Source organism: Equus caballus, chromosome 21, assembly GCF_041296265.1.
Source record: "Equus caballus isolate H_3958 breed thoroughbred chromosome 21, TB-T2T, whole genome shotgun sequence".
NCBI classification, from domain to species: Eukaryota; Metazoa; Chordata; class Mammalia; order Perissodactyla; family Equidae; genus Equus; species Equus caballus.
This window is the reverse complement of record NC_091704.1, coordinates 41540790-41560635: the sequence shown is the minus strand read 5'-3', so window position 1 is coordinate 41560635 and position 19846 is coordinate 41540790. Positions and strand designations below refer to the sequence as shown.

The 19846-nt window shown below is 36.9% G+C and overlaps 1 protein-coding gene and 1 long non-coding RNA gene across 10 annotated transcripts in view; one reads left to right on the top strand and one right to left on the bottom strand.

Annotated features, from left to right (window-relative positions):
* RICTOR (RPTOR independent companion of MTOR complex 2) overlaps positions 1-12631 on the bottom strand; it is a 112114-nt gene extending 99483 nt beyond the window's left edge. For 3 of the 9 annotated variants that reach the window (XM_023625713.2, XM_023625712.2, XM_023625716.2), the window contains exons 1-2: positions 12523-12623; positions 12304-12351 (exon numbers count right to left, since the gene is read on the bottom strand). In XM_023625713.2, the coding sequence (XP_023481481.1) occupies positions 12304-12351; positions 12523-12571 (97 nt within the window). In that variant the 5' untranslated portion in view covers positions 12572-12623. Of the gene's footprint in view, positions 1-2960; positions 3054-5223; positions 5266-12303; positions 12352-12522 lie in introns of all 9 variants that reach the window. The other 6 variants (XM_070245882.1, XM_070245886.1, XM_070245885.1 and 3 more) reach the window with 5 other exon arrangements.
* LOC102147447 (uncharacterized) overlaps positions 11525-19846 on the top strand; it is a 40640-nt gene continuing 32318 nt past the window's right edge. Inside the window, exons 1-2 of the long non-coding RNA XR_002802605.2 lie at positions 11525-11657; positions 14790-14880. This is a non-coding gene — a long non-coding RNA (uncharacterized lncRNA). The remainder of the gene's footprint in view (positions 11658-14789; positions 14881-19846) is intronic.

Sequence of the window (19846 nt, the reverse complement as noted above, 5' to 3'; positions counted from 1 at the left end):
AAAAAAAATCTTTTTTAGTAACATTTAAAGCTCTCTCACTGTATTAGGCATTTTAACATGTTAAAAGAAAAGAGGGTCTAACATCTCCACATATTTTGCAAGGCTCTTAATAACTTACCCCTATCCTACAAATCCAATATGAATACTAAAATTCTATACCCTTATTACTCCTTTCTCAGTAAAATGTTTCATGCCTTTTAACTCATGGTCTATTCCTCTTCATTTAACCATATCCTATTCGTTCGAAGTTGAAACAATGCCCCACTTTCTTTTATTTTTCTCCAGCCCATGCTTATCTCTCCCTTCTCTCATCTCCTTTGCTTTAACTCACCACATAAAGAACACCTACTATCTATATATTTATATCTATGTGCCAAAACTGTAATAAATATTTTACAAGCATTTTATTCATTTCTCAAATAAGTGTTATCTTTTACATAGATGAGAAACCATGCTCAGAAAAGGCAACTTGTCCAAAGTCAAAAGCTTCTAAGAGGCAGGGTCAAGATTCAAATCCAGATCTGCTTAGCTCCAAAGCCCATGTTCTTAGCTACAGTGCTAGACTGTCTCTCTATCGTGCAATTAGCATGTTATTAAATGTTATTTTGTTCATATTAGTTATATTTTGTATCTATTATTTACCTTTAAATAATCCTACTATCCATATTGCATATATATGTATCAACTCTATCAAGTCATATTTCACATGCCTTGACCTAGGCTGAGGCAATAACCTATCTGGAAAACAACCAGGGTGCAAATGTAAGCACTCCAAAAGATGGCAATAAAAATTCAAAGTATGTATCATCACCAAGCTTATTCACTACACGTCATATATATTATTGTAGGGCCCCTTAATTCCTCATAGTAACAGCCTATTTAACCTTATTTTCCATATAATATTAACAAGTTCAGTTACATAGTTTCCATTTTACAGTACAGCAAAAGTAAAAAAATAAAGAATTAAAGGACTGCTAAACATAAGAACAATAATTGCAATGTAAAGTGACAGCTGAGAGCAATGAAACAGCACAGAAGAGTAAAAAGAGCAGTCCAATGCTGCATAGGGTAGTAATAAATTGTCTTCCTCCCAACTCCAACACAGTAATTCATATTCATAATGATGATTCTAGCCAAAGAGAAAAAGTTAAAATATAGTCGATAGATTTATCTTAAGAAAGAAGAGAAATACGTAATAGTTCTAGAAATAATTTTATCCAAAACAGTTAAAATGTATGCTGCAGAGCTCAACCAATAACTTGCTTCCTGAGAGCTCCAAATCAACACTCTTACAATATATACTCAGTTAGTTGTTAATTATTCCAGCAATATAATTTATCTTCTATTGTACTTGTTGTTTTTAGAAAGACTGTAAAGGGTAAAGTGCATGGATTTTAGATCAAACAACAACGAATGCGATCTGAATCCTACCTCTCTCTCTCTTACTGCTAATATGAACTTGGGCTAGTTAGGCAACCTCTGGGCCCCACTTTCTTCACAAGTTATATAAGAATATTGATACATATCTCCTAGATATGTAGGAAGACTAAACTGGGTAATTCAAGTAATGTTTTTAACATATAATAAGGCTCCCAACATACAATAAGGTTCAAAACACTGTAGCTCCTGCTGCTATTTTTTATAATCAAAGACCACGTCTTAAACATCCAGCACCCAGAACAATGCTGGACACATAAGCAGTACTCAATAAATACTTGGTGACTGGCCTATAGGAAGAGAAGAAAAGAGTAAGAGTCTCTCTCTAACAGCATATGGCCAAACCCAATTACAATTACTACTTTTTATTTGTAATACTTATAAAATAAAAGAGTGAAGAATTGTTTCAAAGGAAAGAACTAGGACTACTTAGTGAAAAATTATTTTTTTATTAAATTTTTGGCTAATTTCATATAAGAATTTCATTAAGAAACATAGTTGCTCAATAAAGGAACAAACCACTTTGAGTAAGCTATCTCTTAGTAAAAGGTCTGAGTGATGATGGATGACATCTGTCAGATATTGGAGAGAAGATTCCTATTTTGAATGAGAGAGCTAATAAAATAATTTCTAAAGTAGCTTCCAAATACGCTTAAAAGTAGACATATTTATATACACACATACCTCCCCCAAATGCACTCATATTCAAGTACCCTATGTGAACACTTAGTGGCAATATAATTATTTACCTTTAAAGTACACTTTTTCTCTGTAGTACTTTTACAATATAGAAACAATTACTGATGTAAAGGAAAATTTTTTCCTAGGACTCAAAAATAAAGTCTAAACTTTTTTAATAAAATAAAATAAGTATTAGAAGAAACAATAACATAGCAAAAGGCAACTGCCACAGTTTTTCCAAATCTCTTAATCTTCTTTTTATTTCCTTTTGAAAAACAACCAGGATCTTTTAAAATTTCTTCCATTTTACTAGGTAAAATAATAACATATATTTACATATTCAAAACAATGTTGAAACATGAAAACACAACACTGAATTCTCCCATGACAAAGGAGAAAAAGGCTATTTTAAGGCTCTTATTAAAATATTTTAAATGACAAACATTTTTAACACTACGCCAATCTAAAATTTAACTCACTAAAAAGTTGTAAAATCTATGTTAAGAATTATTCTTATACGACACATGAAATCTTATATGACATAAGAATTAATCTGAACTGCTCTGTACCGAGTTATGCCATTCAAAATAACAACCAGAAATTACAACCTACAGCAATAAAATGAAACCACAAGTGATTCTAAATAAATAAGGTAGGAAATAGCTATGTATATTCAAATATCCCATTATCATGATTTTATACTAACATCATATGTGACAGATATGACTAAAAACTTATCTACAACACGTGCTAAATAAAACATTCCACAACATTTGACTTGCCACCTGGTCACACACAGACACTGTCTTATAGCTAAATGTTAGAGTTCACAGCTCACCTACCTCCAACCACTGGAGTCTTCTCACTCTTTCTGCAACTCTATTCCCCTCAGTTTTTCTTTTTCTTTTTCCTTTTTTTTTTCTTGGGGGAGGGGGCTGGTGGTGATGGTGGTATGGTGAAGGTTAGGGAGTGTATTATATAGAATTATGAGTGGAAAAAAAACAGGGCAATTAAAAGTTTTAGTATATAAGGGATGAACATTAAGCATGGAAATAATTAGCAATACTATTTTAAGATGTGATTTCTCAAAGTATGAAACTACTGATAAAAATATATATGTGCACGCATACATCTAAAAACAGTTAAATACACTTTTATCTGGAAGGCTGTTCCTTCTTAGTAAAAGTAAATCACTTGGCAGTCTTCTTTGTTTACAGCTTCTGTGTCTCTTCATTCTTTATTCATTATAAGAAATACATGAAATTACACTGGACTCCGAACAAGATTACTAAAATCCATGCAATTGGCAATTCAGCTTTCATTTTGCTGCTTCAATAGAGCAATAATTTCCCCAAACACTGTTTATCCTTTACCCAAATAAATAACTAGAGGGCTGGGTAGGGTGTCTGGATTTGGCAATGAAACATTCCATGTTCTTCAGGATCTTAATTTCAAATATTCTCTCTCACTGTCAGGCCACATGTTTAAATTTTGAGATCAGAAAATATGGTCATTTTAGTGTGGAAGATAACAAAAACACTACCCATCCCATTTATAGTCTCTATTTCCAAATTGTATACATCTAGAAATGAGTTTGACAACAAATTTGCAGAGCCCTTTGAACATGCAGTATTAATGAAGGGAAGAGGAAACACATATACTACAAAACAATGGAAGAAAAAAAATCATTTATGCTTGGGTTTGGAATGCAACCAAGTATTTATATACTCATAGACACAAGCACACAATTACTTCACAATATGCCTAAAACCTCTCAGTCCAGTCCAGCACTACTGTCAAAGGTCAGAAGAGCCCTCATTTGAAACAATATAAAATATAATCAGTCTTCAATAGTCAAGAGATTTATGTACAGAACTCATCACCAACTTTTTCTCAACGTTATCTTCAAATACTGAATAATATGCCAGGAAAATATTAGTTCACAAAATTACATTTTGATTTTTAAAACACTGATCCAGAGCTCTGACTACTCAAATGGTACCCTTTTAGGCAAAGGTCTTACAGGTGTCAACATTTCTATGAGGTCTTCCCTCTAGGTCATTCCTTACCTATGTCCCATTTTTTTCTGAATTCCTCTGGCTTTTGATTCCTGTATAAAAATAACTGGCAGGTACTTCAAATACTACTATCTTATACCATACCCTGATACAGATATATCCCAACTATAACATAAACTCCGTGAAGCCAAGAATTATGCCTTCCTGATTCACAGTAACACTTACTAACCTGATTATACAATATACTCATCAAAAATACGCTAACTCACTTTAACAAACCACTACAAATCCAAATTCTTCTTGGGGTAAAAAATAGCAAAGTAACTAAAGGAGCCAGATTCTTCAAAATCTAGGTGATTGACATTAAAAAACTCTTTTCTATATTTCTTACTAAACTCAATGGACTCCTTAAACAAGATACATTTGAAGCCGTGGTATATCTTCAATTTTATATTTTATATAAATTTTATCATTACCAGGTACATTGCTCAGTTTACACAATCTGGCTAGACAACTTTATAAGAGGAATTTTAAGAATGTACTTATGTTTAGATTCTCTTTCAACTCCATGACTTTGGACATATGAATGTTATATTTAGTTAGTTTTACATAATTATTTTCAATTTAGTTTGGCATCTATATAATTTTATAAGTGTATTCATTATAGAGATAATACTTTAAAAGTAGCTATTCAGCTTTAACCTGGCCACACTAACAAAAAAGCACAGATAATACAAAACAATGGATGATCCAAAAAGCATTAACAGTCAACTCTCAATTATTCAAACGTGGATTACCTAATAAATATTTTAGCCTTTTTATGTCCACTATTCTAATAGTATTTGCTTAGGAAATAAAAACTGATGCTAATAATTCAAATAAAAGACAAGACATCAATCTACAGTAGGGAAGGAAAGAATATAAAATCTTCCCAAGTCACAGAAAATAATGCTATTTAGATTATACATTTAGGACTCTTCTGCCATTATTCACCTTTTTATTAAGTGCAGGTAACTGAGAGTGGACTGTATTTAGCTTGGTGATAGTCAGAGGTACAGATACACAGGCATGCAAACCATTCACTCACCCCACTGTGCTTTTCACAGCCCTATTTTCAGTAGCCTGAGACCTGGGAGGGGGAGGAGGCAGCAAGTCACTGCAGATGATCTCTTAAAAGGAAATTGAGAGTTGACTATAATTTACATTTAAAGTACTATGAAATACCATCACTCCTACACGTATTCATTACTGTTTATGGGAATACTTCTCACAGTGATTTAACAAGGTTATAAATGCTTTCTCTTTAACCTTTCAATATCCCAGAAACATAGTGATAACTGAGAATCACATAGATGAAGGTGAAAGTGCTACACATGTAACGCAGTATGCATTTTAGAGATCAGGAAACTGAAGCCTAGAGAGGTTAAATAGCATGCCAAGATTGTCCTCAGATTAAGGAATAGCAGAACTGAGTCCTCCAGACCCATCTTCACTGCCACAGTCTTGCAGTCCCTTCAGCCCAAAACTCTCCTCTTGGCTTCAGAGATCATCATCTTGCTAATTCTCTTCTGTTTGCCCCTTTCTTCTTATTGATTCCTACGCTATGACATAGGCTCTCTTGAGCTTATCTTCTAACACTCAGATCTTCAGCTCTTTTCTCCACTTACATTCTTCCCTCTCTCAATGTCCTATACAGAGAACAATCAGATGACAAGTTCTGAACTACTAAAACTTCCATTCCAGTACATACTGCTACCTCTTACACATCTCTGACAGAGTCAGTCACCTGAAATACAAAGTACAAAGCTGAACTCATTATCACCCTCCCAAAATGATTTCTCCATTTCATGGCACCATCAATTTCATTGCCCCTCAGGACTTCAAACTTAAACTGCTTTTATTTTTACTTTCCTTAATACTGCACTACTCCTTTTCCTGTCTCTCTCTCCATTCTTCCATTCAATAAATGCCTCAGTTATTATTATATGCTAGATGCTGGGGAAGAAGCTTAAGATTTAGCAAGGGAAAAAGAACTGGACAAAGAATTGAAATAAGGCAATGGTAAGCGATATTTAGAAAGGAATAAGCAAAGATGTGTAAAAGTAGACAAGGAAGCAATGAATTCACGCTGGGATGGTAAGGAAGGATTTCCAGAAGTGGCATGTGACCTAGACCTTAAAGAATTAGGATTTCAATAAAGAGAGCTGGAAATGGAATTCTAGGCAGAGGAAACAACCTATGCAAGGTCAAGTAAATAGAAACTGCATGCCATGTGCAAGGAATAACAAACAGCTGTCTTTGACTAAAGCAATGATTCTCAACCAGGGGCGTAACACAATCTCCAAGGGGAAAGAACAGGAATGGGAAGGTTGGTGCTTTAGACTAGCAAACTCTCCCCAATCCCTTTTGAGAAGCATTGTGTGTAAAGAAGTGGGGAGTGTGTTACACAACTGAACTATGCAGAGAGGCAGATAGGTTGAGAATAATATGGTTAAGATAGTACAGAAGAAAATAATTCTGAAATAAATCATAAAAGGGCTTCAATGCCAACCTAAGAAATTAGAACTTTATTCTGTGAACAAAAATGAGTGTCTGAATGTTGAGTGTGTGTGCTTTGTTTTTTCATTTAAGGGAACGACAAGATCGATCTAGGTTTCAGTGAAATAATCCTGGCAATCATGTAGCAGAGGGAGTGAAAAAAGGTGAGAGAAAAGAAGATTTTACTATCATCTACATTTGATAACGAGGACGTGAACTAGACCAATGACAATGGAAATAGAAAGAGACTGGATTCAGTAGATATTTCAGAGGCAAACTGAAGGAACATGGCAATTGAACAAAGAGAAGTAGCTCTCTAGATTGAATAATAGAGGATGGCAGCAGTACCTAGAAAGAGAAAAGTGGGTACGCTTTGGGGTACAAAGTTTTATACATCATGACTTTGAGAAATTACCAGACTCATATGCTAATACGTTTTGCAAGTTTAGAAGAAAAAGTCTGAATAAAAATGTGATTATTGTAAGCATCTCAATTCATGGATTTTTAAGGCCATGAGTGAAAAGGCTGCTCAGGGAGGTAGCACCAGTAGAAGAGGGAAAGAAGATCAAGGACAGAACCTTGGGGCTCACTTGTTAAGGACCTGGAAGACCAGCCAGTAAACAGAGAAGGAGCAGCATAAGAGGTAGGAAAAGAACCAGGAAAATATTTCACAAAAGTCAAATGAGGAAAGAGTTGCAAGAATAGCAATACTGTAGTGGCTACAAGTGCGTGATCTGCAGTTAGTCACCCACTAGCCCTGTGACCCTGGCTGAATTACTTACCTTTCTGAGTTTCAGTCCTTTAGAATCTCAAAGCATATATCCTCAACTGTAAAACACGGATAACAAGAGCACCTCAGAGTTGTTGAAGATTAAGTGAGAATATATTTCAGTGCCCGGAACAAAACTTTTAATACCACAGTACTACTACTAATAGAATGAGGAACTTAAAAATGCCAGTGAATTTTGCATGAGGTTACTAGCATCCTTTAAGAAACTATTTTCAGGGAAGAGCTGTGCTTACAAGACTATAGCAGTTAAGGAAGAAAGTTGTGGAGTGAAGATAAACCATCCTGTCTGTGCAGCCTACGAAAAAATAACTATTTTGTAATCTTTGTCTTTATCTTTCCACATCTCCCACCATCATCCCATGTCTAGTATAGTATCTGATCCATATGAAGGATACAACAAATGTTTGCTGAACATAAGAAACTGAGCGAGTAGGAAGGAAGAAATGAAGAAGCAAGAGATCTTAGTTCTATAAAGAACCTTAGAGGAAGTAGTACTAAGAGCATAAAATTCCTTTCCATATTAGCCTGGGAAAGGAACAGAGATAGTTCTCTGACTCAGGGAAACACAAGGTAAACATGGATGAACTATACGGGGGAGAGGACAAGAAAATTCAGGTAAGACAGCTTCTACCTTCTTAATAAAGAAATAAAAGTTCTCTGCACAGAGTAGGAGGATTCCAAAGTTAGTCAGGAATCTCAAGAAGACAAATTAGTTAATTCCTCTATTCCAATATATATTCAACTTCATTTCTGTCTCCAACACCCTTGTCTAGTCCCCCATCATCTCTTACATTCTATCACTGGCCTCCTGAGTTGATCCTCTTCCGATTGACTTTACCTTTCCCGAGGTGTGGGAAACATCTCTTGAGAGCTGATGTTTCCTTCCACTATGTCCGCCACTATTCTTATGAGAAGTCAACCCCTCTGTGAAGCTTTCTCTCATCCTCTATCCACCAGATAGTTAATCATTCTCTCCTCTAGGCTATTTCTGTCCCTTGTACAGTTTGATTACTTAATTCATTGTTCCATACTGCAATCACTTCTTTATGTCTGTTCCAATAAAATCCTAAAAGGGGAGTAACATCTTCCTCATCTTTATTCCTCCAGCACATAATTCAGCATTTATTATATAACAGGCATTCAGTCAATGTTTGTTTTGTCTAACTGAAGTGAGCGATTAAACATGAGTAATCTCCTAACTAGAAGAAATCAGAAAACATAAAGTTAGTGTTAAAATTTGCATGATTCAGCAACTGAAACAGTCAATTTTTTAATTCTTACTAATAGAAAAGTAAAAGGGTTGGATAATCAAAATATACATAAAACTCAATACTTTTAAATAAATTATATTCTAAAAAGTTTATTTGAATACAGGTGCATCCATGTCCTTGGAATTCACTTTGAACAAAATAATTAAATTATACTAGGAAGGGCTCACACAGGAAGAATATGGTATCTTTTCAGGTTATTCAGTACCAGGAAGAGATGTACTATTGGACTGATAAAAAATAGACTATCCTTGCAGTGGAACTGGCTAAGGGAAGCCTTTGGGCAAAACAGAGAGACCATTTAATGATATCAATAGCAAATATCAGGGACTTTCACAAATTAAGTAGAGTAGTTGTCTGAACAAAACTGAAAGCAACAATTACCAATGAGTTAAGTGTAAAATCTACTACAATGAAGTTCCTAAAGCAGATCAAAATTAGTCCATCAATAGTTTTTAATTAAAGCACACTATGTATGAACCACAGTACTAACACCAATACCAAAACCAAAGAATCTTAAAACTCTCCTGGGCCTCAAGAAGCTTGCAAGGCTAGCCAAGTCATTATTACTAAGAAATTTTCTAGAGTCTGGGAGAAAAATTCTAAGGTTCTACAAAGTAAAATGTCACATTTTATCTAAAGTACATATAATAGACTGCTCTTTGCTCAGATCTAATTTACTGGTAATCTCAGAGATTACTTTTTACAGTTGTCATATTTAAGAACTCTACTTCAGACAGACTACCATCTAATTAACAGCATGTCTCAAAAAATGAAATCTTCAATACCATAATTCCTTATTAACAGGCTTATAATATTCAAAACAATCATCTGAAATATTTTATTCAAATACTTATTTTATCACGTTTGAAATGTGATATAAATAATTTTGATTTCATAGCACAGGAAGGCAACTAACATCTAGTTAACATCACTCACAAAGTATCAAGTCCTGTGCTGAGTACTTTAATTAAGCACCAGGCCATTTACTTCTTATATTCTTAACAACCCTCTGAAGTTATCTCTTCTTTTTTGAGATGAAGAAACCAAGAGCAGAGCAAGGTCAAATAACTTGCCCCAAATTACCTAACTATTAAGTATCACAGCTGAGATTACAAACCAGAACTATTTGACTTTACAGTCTGCCCTCTTTTCACTATACACCGATGGCTCCTTTAGGAATTACAATGACTATGACCTCTATTTTATAATGAACTTTGTTCCATGGCTACACAACGATTTCTCAACGGTTACATAAAAACAATTAGAATGAGAGCAAACACTGGATTACCATTAAAAAATACATATTTTTGGTTACTCAAACTTTAGCTAAAACATACTGTAATCCAATCCACAAACAGCTGCCTTCAGCTGCAACGCAGACTGCCCCACAGTTCTCAAATTATTACTAAAGTTTAATTCCTCAGGAACTTTCTTCATGTTAGAGCCACAAGCCTTGTTTTAACAATGAAATGTTTGTCAGATAGCAATTTCTTAAACAATACCGTCACTATATAATGAATCTAACTCAAGGTCCTTTTTTCATTCTAAACTTCCTTAGGATTTAGGAATACAGGTCTCATATAACCTCTCATTATTAGTTGTGTATTGCTTTTGCAATCAGTTTCAACTGGCTATGTATATTTTATTCCAAACTGAAGTACATTTTGTCAGGTCCAGCAGAAACAGCATTTTCTGCACTTTTTGTTTTATCCTAGAAATACCTATGGACATGGGTGTTTACTAAATGCTCAGGAAATAAATCATTTTAAATAGTATGTTTACTATCTGTATACTTGAGTAAAATTGGAGTAAACCAAAAGTATCAAATCAAATTTGTACATATGCTTTTTTACGACCCAAAATTTTCATGCCAACCAGAGAAACCACCATATATAGGAGCTCAGCAAATTCGATTTAAAGCACAACTATAACTTACTTCTAGCACCACATCCGAAAAGGTTTTTAACGCATAAATCAGACTCAAGATCTAATAAATGCTCTTTTCACTTCTAAAACATACATGCTCACATATAAATTAAATCACTAACAAACTACATCATTACAGAACTCAAATGCTAATTTTGAGCCCTGTGGGAATTTTGCTTACTTTGTTAGAAAATTTACTAGAAAATCTTTTCCCACATATATTTTATATAGATTTTTCATATCTGTCTTATATATAGTCAAGTTTCCAAACTTACACAAGTCTTTCTTTCTACACTAATATTCTTATCTGCTGAAAAAAATGTTCCAATTGAGTGTATTACTGATCTAACCAGTTGCCAGTCCTATGACTTAAGCCCTATTATGTTTCAGAAACTCTTCTGCCTGTAAAAGGATCTAAATCACCCAAAACTAAGTCCCTGAACTTTCAGAAAATATTGCTACAAAAATGTACTCTTGTAGCTAAATGAAAACTAGCCTTTTAGTTTATAAAACAGTAATCTTGCATGATGACATACAAAATAAAACAGAGAATGCACTATGCTCTAAATACAGAGATGAGCCTCAACAATGCGTCTGCGTCTAACAAATGCTGCAGATAATGGCAAGTACAACATAAGTTAACATGTTTTTTCATTTTACATAGAATGTTTACGACGACTTTCTTTTAACTTCCTAAAGTGTTTTTCACATCTCAAAAAGGAAACTGATTCTGTACGGCTGAAGTGGGTTACACTCTTAAGCTACAGCCGGTGTGAAAAGCGACTTCTTCGGAATCAGTAGACCAAATCCTGTTTACCGTGGAAGAGAAAAACAAAACCTTGTACATAACTACTAAATCTTCAGCGAGATCTTGTCGCGCGAACTCCAGTGACTGATGGAAGATATACTGGCCGGTAGCCGGATTAGGTCCTTAAAAATATAACCGGGATTTACCCAGTTCCGAAGGTGTAAACAAACCCATCGCCACTGCAGAAGGTAAACAATGAACCTGCAGAGCGGGTGAGGGGGCGGTCTTTGCCAACTACAGTCCCAGCGGCCAGGGAAAGGGAAACAGGAGGGAAACACGGCGGACACCAGACACTCAGCAGTAAGGTTTCACTACCGAGTGATCAAGGCTGCGGGTCCCCCAGGGCGGTGGGCAAAGAGAGGAGAAGGCAGCAGGAGCCCAGCAGGTCCAGCTTCTGCTCGGGGGGACGGGGAGGGCAGGATGTGGTCGCTCTGCCCTCACACAGCCTCCGGCGACCCAAGTAGCAGCCTCGACTCCCTCCGGTCGCCCCCAGGCTTCGGCGGCACGGGCTCCGGGATAGGAGAAAAACGCACCCTCGGGGATCCGGGGGAGCCAGAGGGTCGCCGGGGCCGCCGAGTCCCGCTCGCTGCTTCCCGGCACCCGCAGCCCCCAGAGGCCCGGAGAAGGGCTCGCGGCGAGGGAAACGGGCACCGGGAAGGGGGATGGGTCCGAGGAGGCGGCCCCGGGCTTGGCTCCCGCGGGCCGGCAGGCGGGGCTCGGGCTCTGCCTCCCGCACCCCCGCCGGTCCCGAGCGGGCCCGCCCCTGCCCACGGCCCCCAGCCCCGGCTCCTCCCCGGCTGCGCCCTCGCCGGCGCCCGCGGCGCCCCGCGTTACCTCGGGTCAGGTCCAGCGGGACGTTCTCCTCGCCGCTGTCATTCCGCCCTGCGCGAAACAGACACACAGCCCCAATTAGGATTCGCTCGCAGGCCAGCGGCGGCAGCCCTAGCTCCAGCCAGCGCCCCGGCTCGCTCCCCCCGCCCAGGGCCAGGGGGAGGCAAGTGCCAGGGGTGGCTGGCGCCGGGCGGTGGGGGGTGAGGGCTGCAGCGGGCTTACCTCGTATTCGGAGGTTCTTCAGCGAGCGGCCGCGGCCGATCGCCGCCATATTGACGGGTTTCAGTCACAACACCGGAAACCTCGCCCAATCGCGCGAGAACCCCTTCCCCTCCCCGCGCGCCGCGCCCGCCCCCCGCGGCATCGCCCCCGCCCCTCCGCGGCGGCGGCGGCGGCGGCAGCGGGCGGCGGGCGGCGGGCGGTGCAGTCTCAGCTCGCGGCTGGAGGGACCGCTGTGCAGCCCCGGGGTCTCGGTGGAGCTCGCGGCGTGGGCGCTCGCTAGTCCGGGCCCCGCAGGGCGCGGCGATGCACCCGGCCCTCTGCGAGCACGTCCGCCGGGAGGGGGGCATTTCCCACGAGGGGAATCCCATTGATGCGAGTTTGCAGCGTGGAGGATGCTTCCCCTCCAGCCGCCGCGGAAACCGTAGTCAAAACCGAGACAAACAAGGAGGAGACCGGGATGCGGCCGGCGGGCCACCTGCTGAAACCATCCTGCATGATTCTTCTGCTTGCTTTCAGTCCCTGAGATAGACAGTCCCCCTTCCTTATTCATCAATTAAAACGATTTTTATTAAAAAAGAAACATAAAAACTCCCCGCACAGTTTTAATGTAACTCAAATCCCTTCTAAAGTCGCTTTGCTCCAACCAAGTTAACACGGAACAAAGTTTTCCACCCTCGCTCTGACCGCCGTGCTAAGCAGCTTTGCACTTGATCTTCAAAGCCACACTCAGCCAGGAGGGCTTCTCTGAGTGGCAGTGCTTGGGTAGAAGTTTTGTTTTTGACCGCCTGGCGCAGGAGGGGAGAAGGGATGGAGAATAGGCAGTGCAGGGTGGTCGTCCCGGGCAGTGGGTGGGATTGTTCCCGCGCACGCGCGGGCGCCGGGAGGCCCAGGGAGAGGGTTTCCTCTCTGCCTGGAACCGAGGAGAGGTTTGCTGAAGGCTGTGTCCGGGTTTTCTATCTGTGTAGCTCCTAGAACAGTAGCTAATGTAGAAGTTGTGGATTAGTATTTTTCCTACATAAGCCTAACAATTATTAACTGTAGAGATTTTAATTCTAAAAACTGCTTTAGCTATTTAATATATATGTACCTGGCTCCTGAGCCAGCAACTTTGTCTTACTAGATGAACTGTAAAGAGAGGGTGAGCGGTTTGTCGCTTTTTATTCCTCAACTCTGTCTTTCTATTCTATGAGACTGGAAGTTCATTGACAGTGGAGATCTTGCCTTAACCACCTCTGTTTTCCCAGCTCCCAGTTAACGCAGTGTCCAGCACAAACAAGTGTTCAATAAATAATCGGATGAGTAAATGTCTTGGATTCCTTCTTTGTTCCAATGTTCTTTTTGATGTAAAAAAAATTTTAAAACAATGTGGGAGATACTAATTGCAGTCGTTAATAATAGTGAACTACTGGAAACACTTAAATGACCAAAAGTAGGGATTATACAAATTATTGCAGCCATTAAAAATGACGTTGCAGGTCTAGTATATTTACAGGAAATAATGCTCATGACATTAAATCAACTCTTTTTTATAAACGTTCAAAATATGTATCAAATTAGAAGTATACTTTGTAAAATATTTTACATATCTGTGTACGTAGAAAAAAGTCTGAGAAAACATACATCAAAATGTTAACTAATTTTCTTCCGTTCAGTGGTGGAATTACGCATACGGTTTTTGTTCTTGTTTGTTTGTCTGTACTTTAAATGTCCTGGAATTAATATATATATATCGGTTGTAAAATAAGTAAAAGTTTAAAAAGAAAAATAAAAGCAGCATGGAGTAGCATCATTATGAAAATAAAAGAGGAACACTGCTTCCTTAGAGTTCTACCCTGTCTGTATATTCCGGATCCTTTTCTATTAGGTCTGCAATCAGCTGTCTGCTGGTGATACTGCACTTAGATTCCGGATGCAACATAATTAACACTTTTTAAAAAATGTCTCCTGACATTACTAGTAGTAATTTTAATAACAACAAACTTGCTCCCTTTTTTGTGGCTTTTAAGTCTTGGTGCAAATTATTTATTCTAGTTACAGCCTAAGACAAAAATCACAAAACGAAGTCTGGCTAGGATGGTAAAAATTTTGGATTCCATCCCTCTATGTATCACATTCCCCCACTTTAGAAAAGTAAAAATCTATCAGTGGAAATTCTACCAGATTCTTTGTTCAAATTTTCAACCAACCCTTTCTATGCTATTTTTTTATCCTTATCTGTTCTAAATGAACTCCTTCCTAGTAAAATTTAACTTCATTTTCTCTTTCAGTCTTTCATGGAAGTGAGTACAACTGATCCACTTTTAATTTACTTGGGGGTACATGAGAGCCTGAAGCTAACAGCCTTTCATCTTTATAACTGTAAGTTCCTATTTAGAGATCATTATTCACTTAACTCTGTCTCTTCCGGGAGAAAAAAGACATCTTTCTCCAATTCTACAATGAAACTAGTTTTTCCTCTGTTACTATGTCAGTCATTTGAGTGGCTGTGTTCTCCACATTTGTTCTTAAGGTGAAAAACATTCTTGGGAAAAAGAACAAGTTCTTAGTGTTTGCAAATGACACTTAACTAGGAAGCAGGAGTTTAGGTAAATTTTAGTAAGGAATACATTTCATAACACTGTGTTTGCTTTGTAAACACTACATGAGTGACCCTAGTCAGCTTATTTGTTAAACTTCTAAGTTATCTTCTATATATGCCAATAGCTAGCCATTCCTCTTTTCGAAACTTGTTTTTCTTCCTTATTTATTTTAGCACGCCTCTATGTCTTACTCATTTTGTTTACTTCTTACTACTTCTTCAATTTTCCCAGGTCATTTTGATTCTAATCTGGTCATTGAGAATGTGACTTCCTCTTTTTAGTTTTCATTTCCCAAATAGGTTTCATTTGCTGTGTGAATGAATGTTTTTTCTCATAGTTTTAGTCATTGATAAAAAATGTTATATGAGATTGGGTCCAGGACCACACGTCTAAGAGATGACTGCTCCATTCCAAAGATACAATGACTCCATGAATAGTCACTGAGTTCTATTTTCTATCCTGTTGCACACAGTTAGTAATTCTAGTTTATAAACAAAATATTATCAGTTTCAGATACAGTAGTAATGTTGAACAGAAACAAAGTCTTGCCAAAAATCTTAGTTCCCTTTATCTATCTGCCTGGTTACATAGGCTGTGTGAAGACAAAGCAAGTCGAAAACCGCAAGATTTGGTCAGTCTATTTTTTGGCAATTTCTCTTCATAGTTAAACCACACGTTTAACATCCAGATAAAGGCCATTAAGATGACAGGCAATGAATGAAATGAAACAAATACTGTACAGAGCTGATTATGAGGATTCAGCCTTGGTCACAGCAGGAAGGAGTCTCTTAGTATTGTTCCTTTAAATTTTAATCTCTATCCCAAATCTCATGTAAATTTTATTTTTAAAAATTCTACAAGGTATAAAGGCCCTCTATCAAAACAGTTTTAAAATGAAGTATAAGCCTATGTTTGTACAAAAAGAAGATCCATATACTCATAAAAGAAAATCTAGAAGGGGATGCACTGAAATTCCGGCAGTGATTTATCTCTGGTTGGTGGAATTTTGAGTGATTTTTATCTTTCTTTTTCTCATTCTAACTGTTCTAAAACAAATTTTTACTTGTGAAAATTTTTAAAAAAAAAAACATTTTAGAGAAATTTTGTTGGCTATCCTAAAGCACAATGATAAACATCGGATTATGATAATTTGTTATGCAGTAGAGCTATCAAAATTATTTTTGTGTATCTCATCATCAAAAAAAGAACATTCATGTGTATACTCCAATACAAGTGCATTTTCTTTTTTATTAAATAAAACATAAAGATGAAATAAAAATGGTTAAAAGTAATTGAAAGTAACTTTTAATGTGCTTTACTAATGCTACAAATAAAAGCAATGTGGCTGAATACACTTCATTATTTTTAAAATTTCTTATTAAATATTTTGTGATACAGCAATTCAAAAGTTCACTTCTAAGACAAATTTATTTGAATGTTGCGTTTTGGTAACTGAAACCTCCCAAAATACAAAGTTAAAAATAACTACTCTATTGAGTAAGAACTACTCTATTGGCTGCAGTTTCTAAATCAATCAACAACACTCGTTTTTAAATTCCATCCATCAGTTATACAAAGGTTTTTTTATGTAATTTGGCTAATAAATATCCATCTTCCCTAATGTCAATCCATTTTCATAGCAAACTGGAAGGCATAACATTTATAAATTTTTAACAGATGGTTTCAAACCTCTTCATCTGCAAGATTTTAAGCAGGTTAGAAAACTCTGTTTCATGATTTTTAAGCATGTAGATATAAAAATGTATGTAAGTGACACATTTATATTTTTAATTGTTTTCAGGAAAAAAACCACAAAACTGTGGAAATATTTCCAAGTATCTGTTTTCTAAATGCCCTCCTCCTAAGCACAAATTTCTTTTGAAAAGTAGTAACTTTCTTAGCTATCATTATTACATTCACCTTGAAGGGAAAGATTAGATTTAATATTTTTTTAAATATCTGATAGATAACATGCTACTAGAAGCCACTAGTCATTATGAAAAACAGTTTGCCACTAAATAAATATCAAACATCAGCATGGTACAAAAGATTTTCATAGTCACTCCCCTTCTCATTTCAAAATGTGTGAAAATTAAACTGTATTTTAAAGGTCTTTATTATATGAAATTATCACATGTAGTACTATCTCTATTCTTATGTGAATCTCTTTTAAAATTTTATTTACAGCAACTGCTTCATCGATTTTTCATAAAACATTGCTTTTATTAAGGAATTTGTATATCGATGAGGATTCATTTCTTTGGTACATCTTAATTTGGTGACACAGAAAAAGAATAATTATTTGTGTATTTTATTGTGAGCATAATTTAGCAAACACCACAAGCTGAGACAAGTGTAGATGCATTTATGCTTCTATCCAACTGCACAGCAAAGCTTTCCTAATGCCTATTTGTTCAAATACCTATGTCTTCAAATCTTCAGGGCTTTTTTCCTTTTTGTGTCTTGGTTGACCAATGGGACTGCATTTTAATTTTGTCTACAAATTGTTTGTGAATTTTTTTCAGCCATTTTTTTCTGTGGCAGGAAATGCCGGTACATTCTTCACTGATATGTACCTTTTTGTCTGTTGTTACAAAGAAGTCTCTCTTTTTGCAAGGTAATGGATCCAATACTGCGCAACTTCTAACATCACTAAAACATATAGAAAATTATCTTCATATTCTGAATGCTTATTTTTAAATATCTTGCTAATCAGATAGTTTTATACTGTCATTAGCTAATATCTCAAGGAACAATATACACTTAAAAGTTAAGGAATAGTAAAGGATAATGTACATAAATTAATATTTCACATAATCTTAATTTCAATTTTTAAAAATTTTGGCTGACATTGTGACATCTGATTACTTTATCATTGCTTTTTCCTTGTAATGATGTTGATGAAAGTGCTAATATCAGGAGTAGAAGTATCTGATCCTCTATATTTTAAAACCATGTGCTTGTGCTTTCATTATTTATGTTACATACATGCAATTTCTTTGCAAGATTCTTTTGAAGCCATGTGTCCATTTTGTGAAGGATAGTTTAAAATATATTCCTTAAAACCACTTACCTGCACGTAATATATGGCCATATGCCCAAGTGGAAAGGATTCCTGGGGGAATGTTGTGAACTCCTCTGAGATCCAGAACTCCCAGTCTTCCCTTATGATACCTTATACGATTGATGCCAATTTAACCTACTGACCAAATGAGAGCTCCATTTTCGATCTATATAATAAATATCAATACCTTAATTTTTCTTTCTTTTCTTTTATATGGCTAAAAAACTCCAAACTCCTTCACGAAAAAACATAAACACAAAACAGCATACTAAAATTAGAGGAACAAGGAGCAAGTGGAAAACTGGAAAAGCAGAGCTGTCTAGAGGGCAAGTGCCAATTGCACACCTGAGATTGGAAGACTGAGCCACCACCAGAAGGTAGAAAAGCAGAACACTAGACTTCTGCATTAAGCTCAGAATCCTAGAAGTGGACCAAAGTGGACCCAAGTTGGTAGCACCCCCTGGCTTCCAGCAGTAGTAATTACAAATCCTTTCTGGAGAAAAGTCTGTGGTACAGCATCTCCTAGGCTCTTCACGAAGTAAGATAAAACAAATAAAAGCTCATGTTCAAAGATCGTCAAACTCATAGGAAAAAGTCATCATAAGTAAGAACAAGTAGAAATAAAAATCAACCATATATCCTATGGACTTCAGATATTGGTGATCAGAAACAGAATATAAAGGAGCTATATTTGAAATGATTTTTTGAAATGATGAATTCTTCATTCCATCCATAATGAAGAATGGGTATTGGATTACTTTCCAACAATAAACAACTATTAATATAGACAAAATACATGAACAACTGTTTTTAGGCATTGGACAATAGATAGTGTGGCACTATGACCTTGAGATAAAAGAAACAAACAAGGTGAGCTCCACATTCTCTTTGGCTTTTTGCCTGGGGACACTTTAAAATACAACACAAAGCAGAGAACAGCCGTCTCACCAAATAGAGGAAAGAAAGACTGAAGTTCAAAGATACTGAGGCAATTGAGATTAGAAGGGCAGAATACCAGAGAGGAGGAAACTGAACAGAGTAGGAGCTCCAGAAATCTGTACATGAATCCTCTTGATTGCTTAGCTGAATTTTAAGCTGCACAAGTACAGAGTGAGACTCTGTGAGGCCTGGCAGAGAATAGCCCCTGAGAACTCTGAAATGAGTGGAGATTTGAGAGGTTGGAAATTGCTGAAAGACATTAAAGTTCCAACCAGCAAGTAAAGAGACTTTGGTGAACACTCTGAGAATTCAGTTAAGACCCACAAAAGGCTATAATTTAGGGAAAAGGTTGCATGGAGACCCAAAAAGGGAAAAACCTACACTAGCCCTAAAATAAAGGCTACTATAGACACATCCAAACAAAACCTAAAATCAAGTCTCAATATGATCATATGATCTGCCAATAAATTAACTAATGAATAGGAAAAAAAAAACCCACAAAACTCATTTTAAAAAACCCAATATCCCAACTTTCAAACACGTAGCATTTACAAGGTTCAGCACATAATACAAATTTTATTAGATGTGAGAAATCAGGAAAATGTCATTCACCATCATGAGAAAAAATAATCAATGAAAACAGACGTATTTTAGAATTAGTCAAAATTTATAAATATGGTTGAAGATTTAAAAGAAAAGTTGAACATAATGAGTGAACAGATGGAGGCTCTGACTAGAGAAA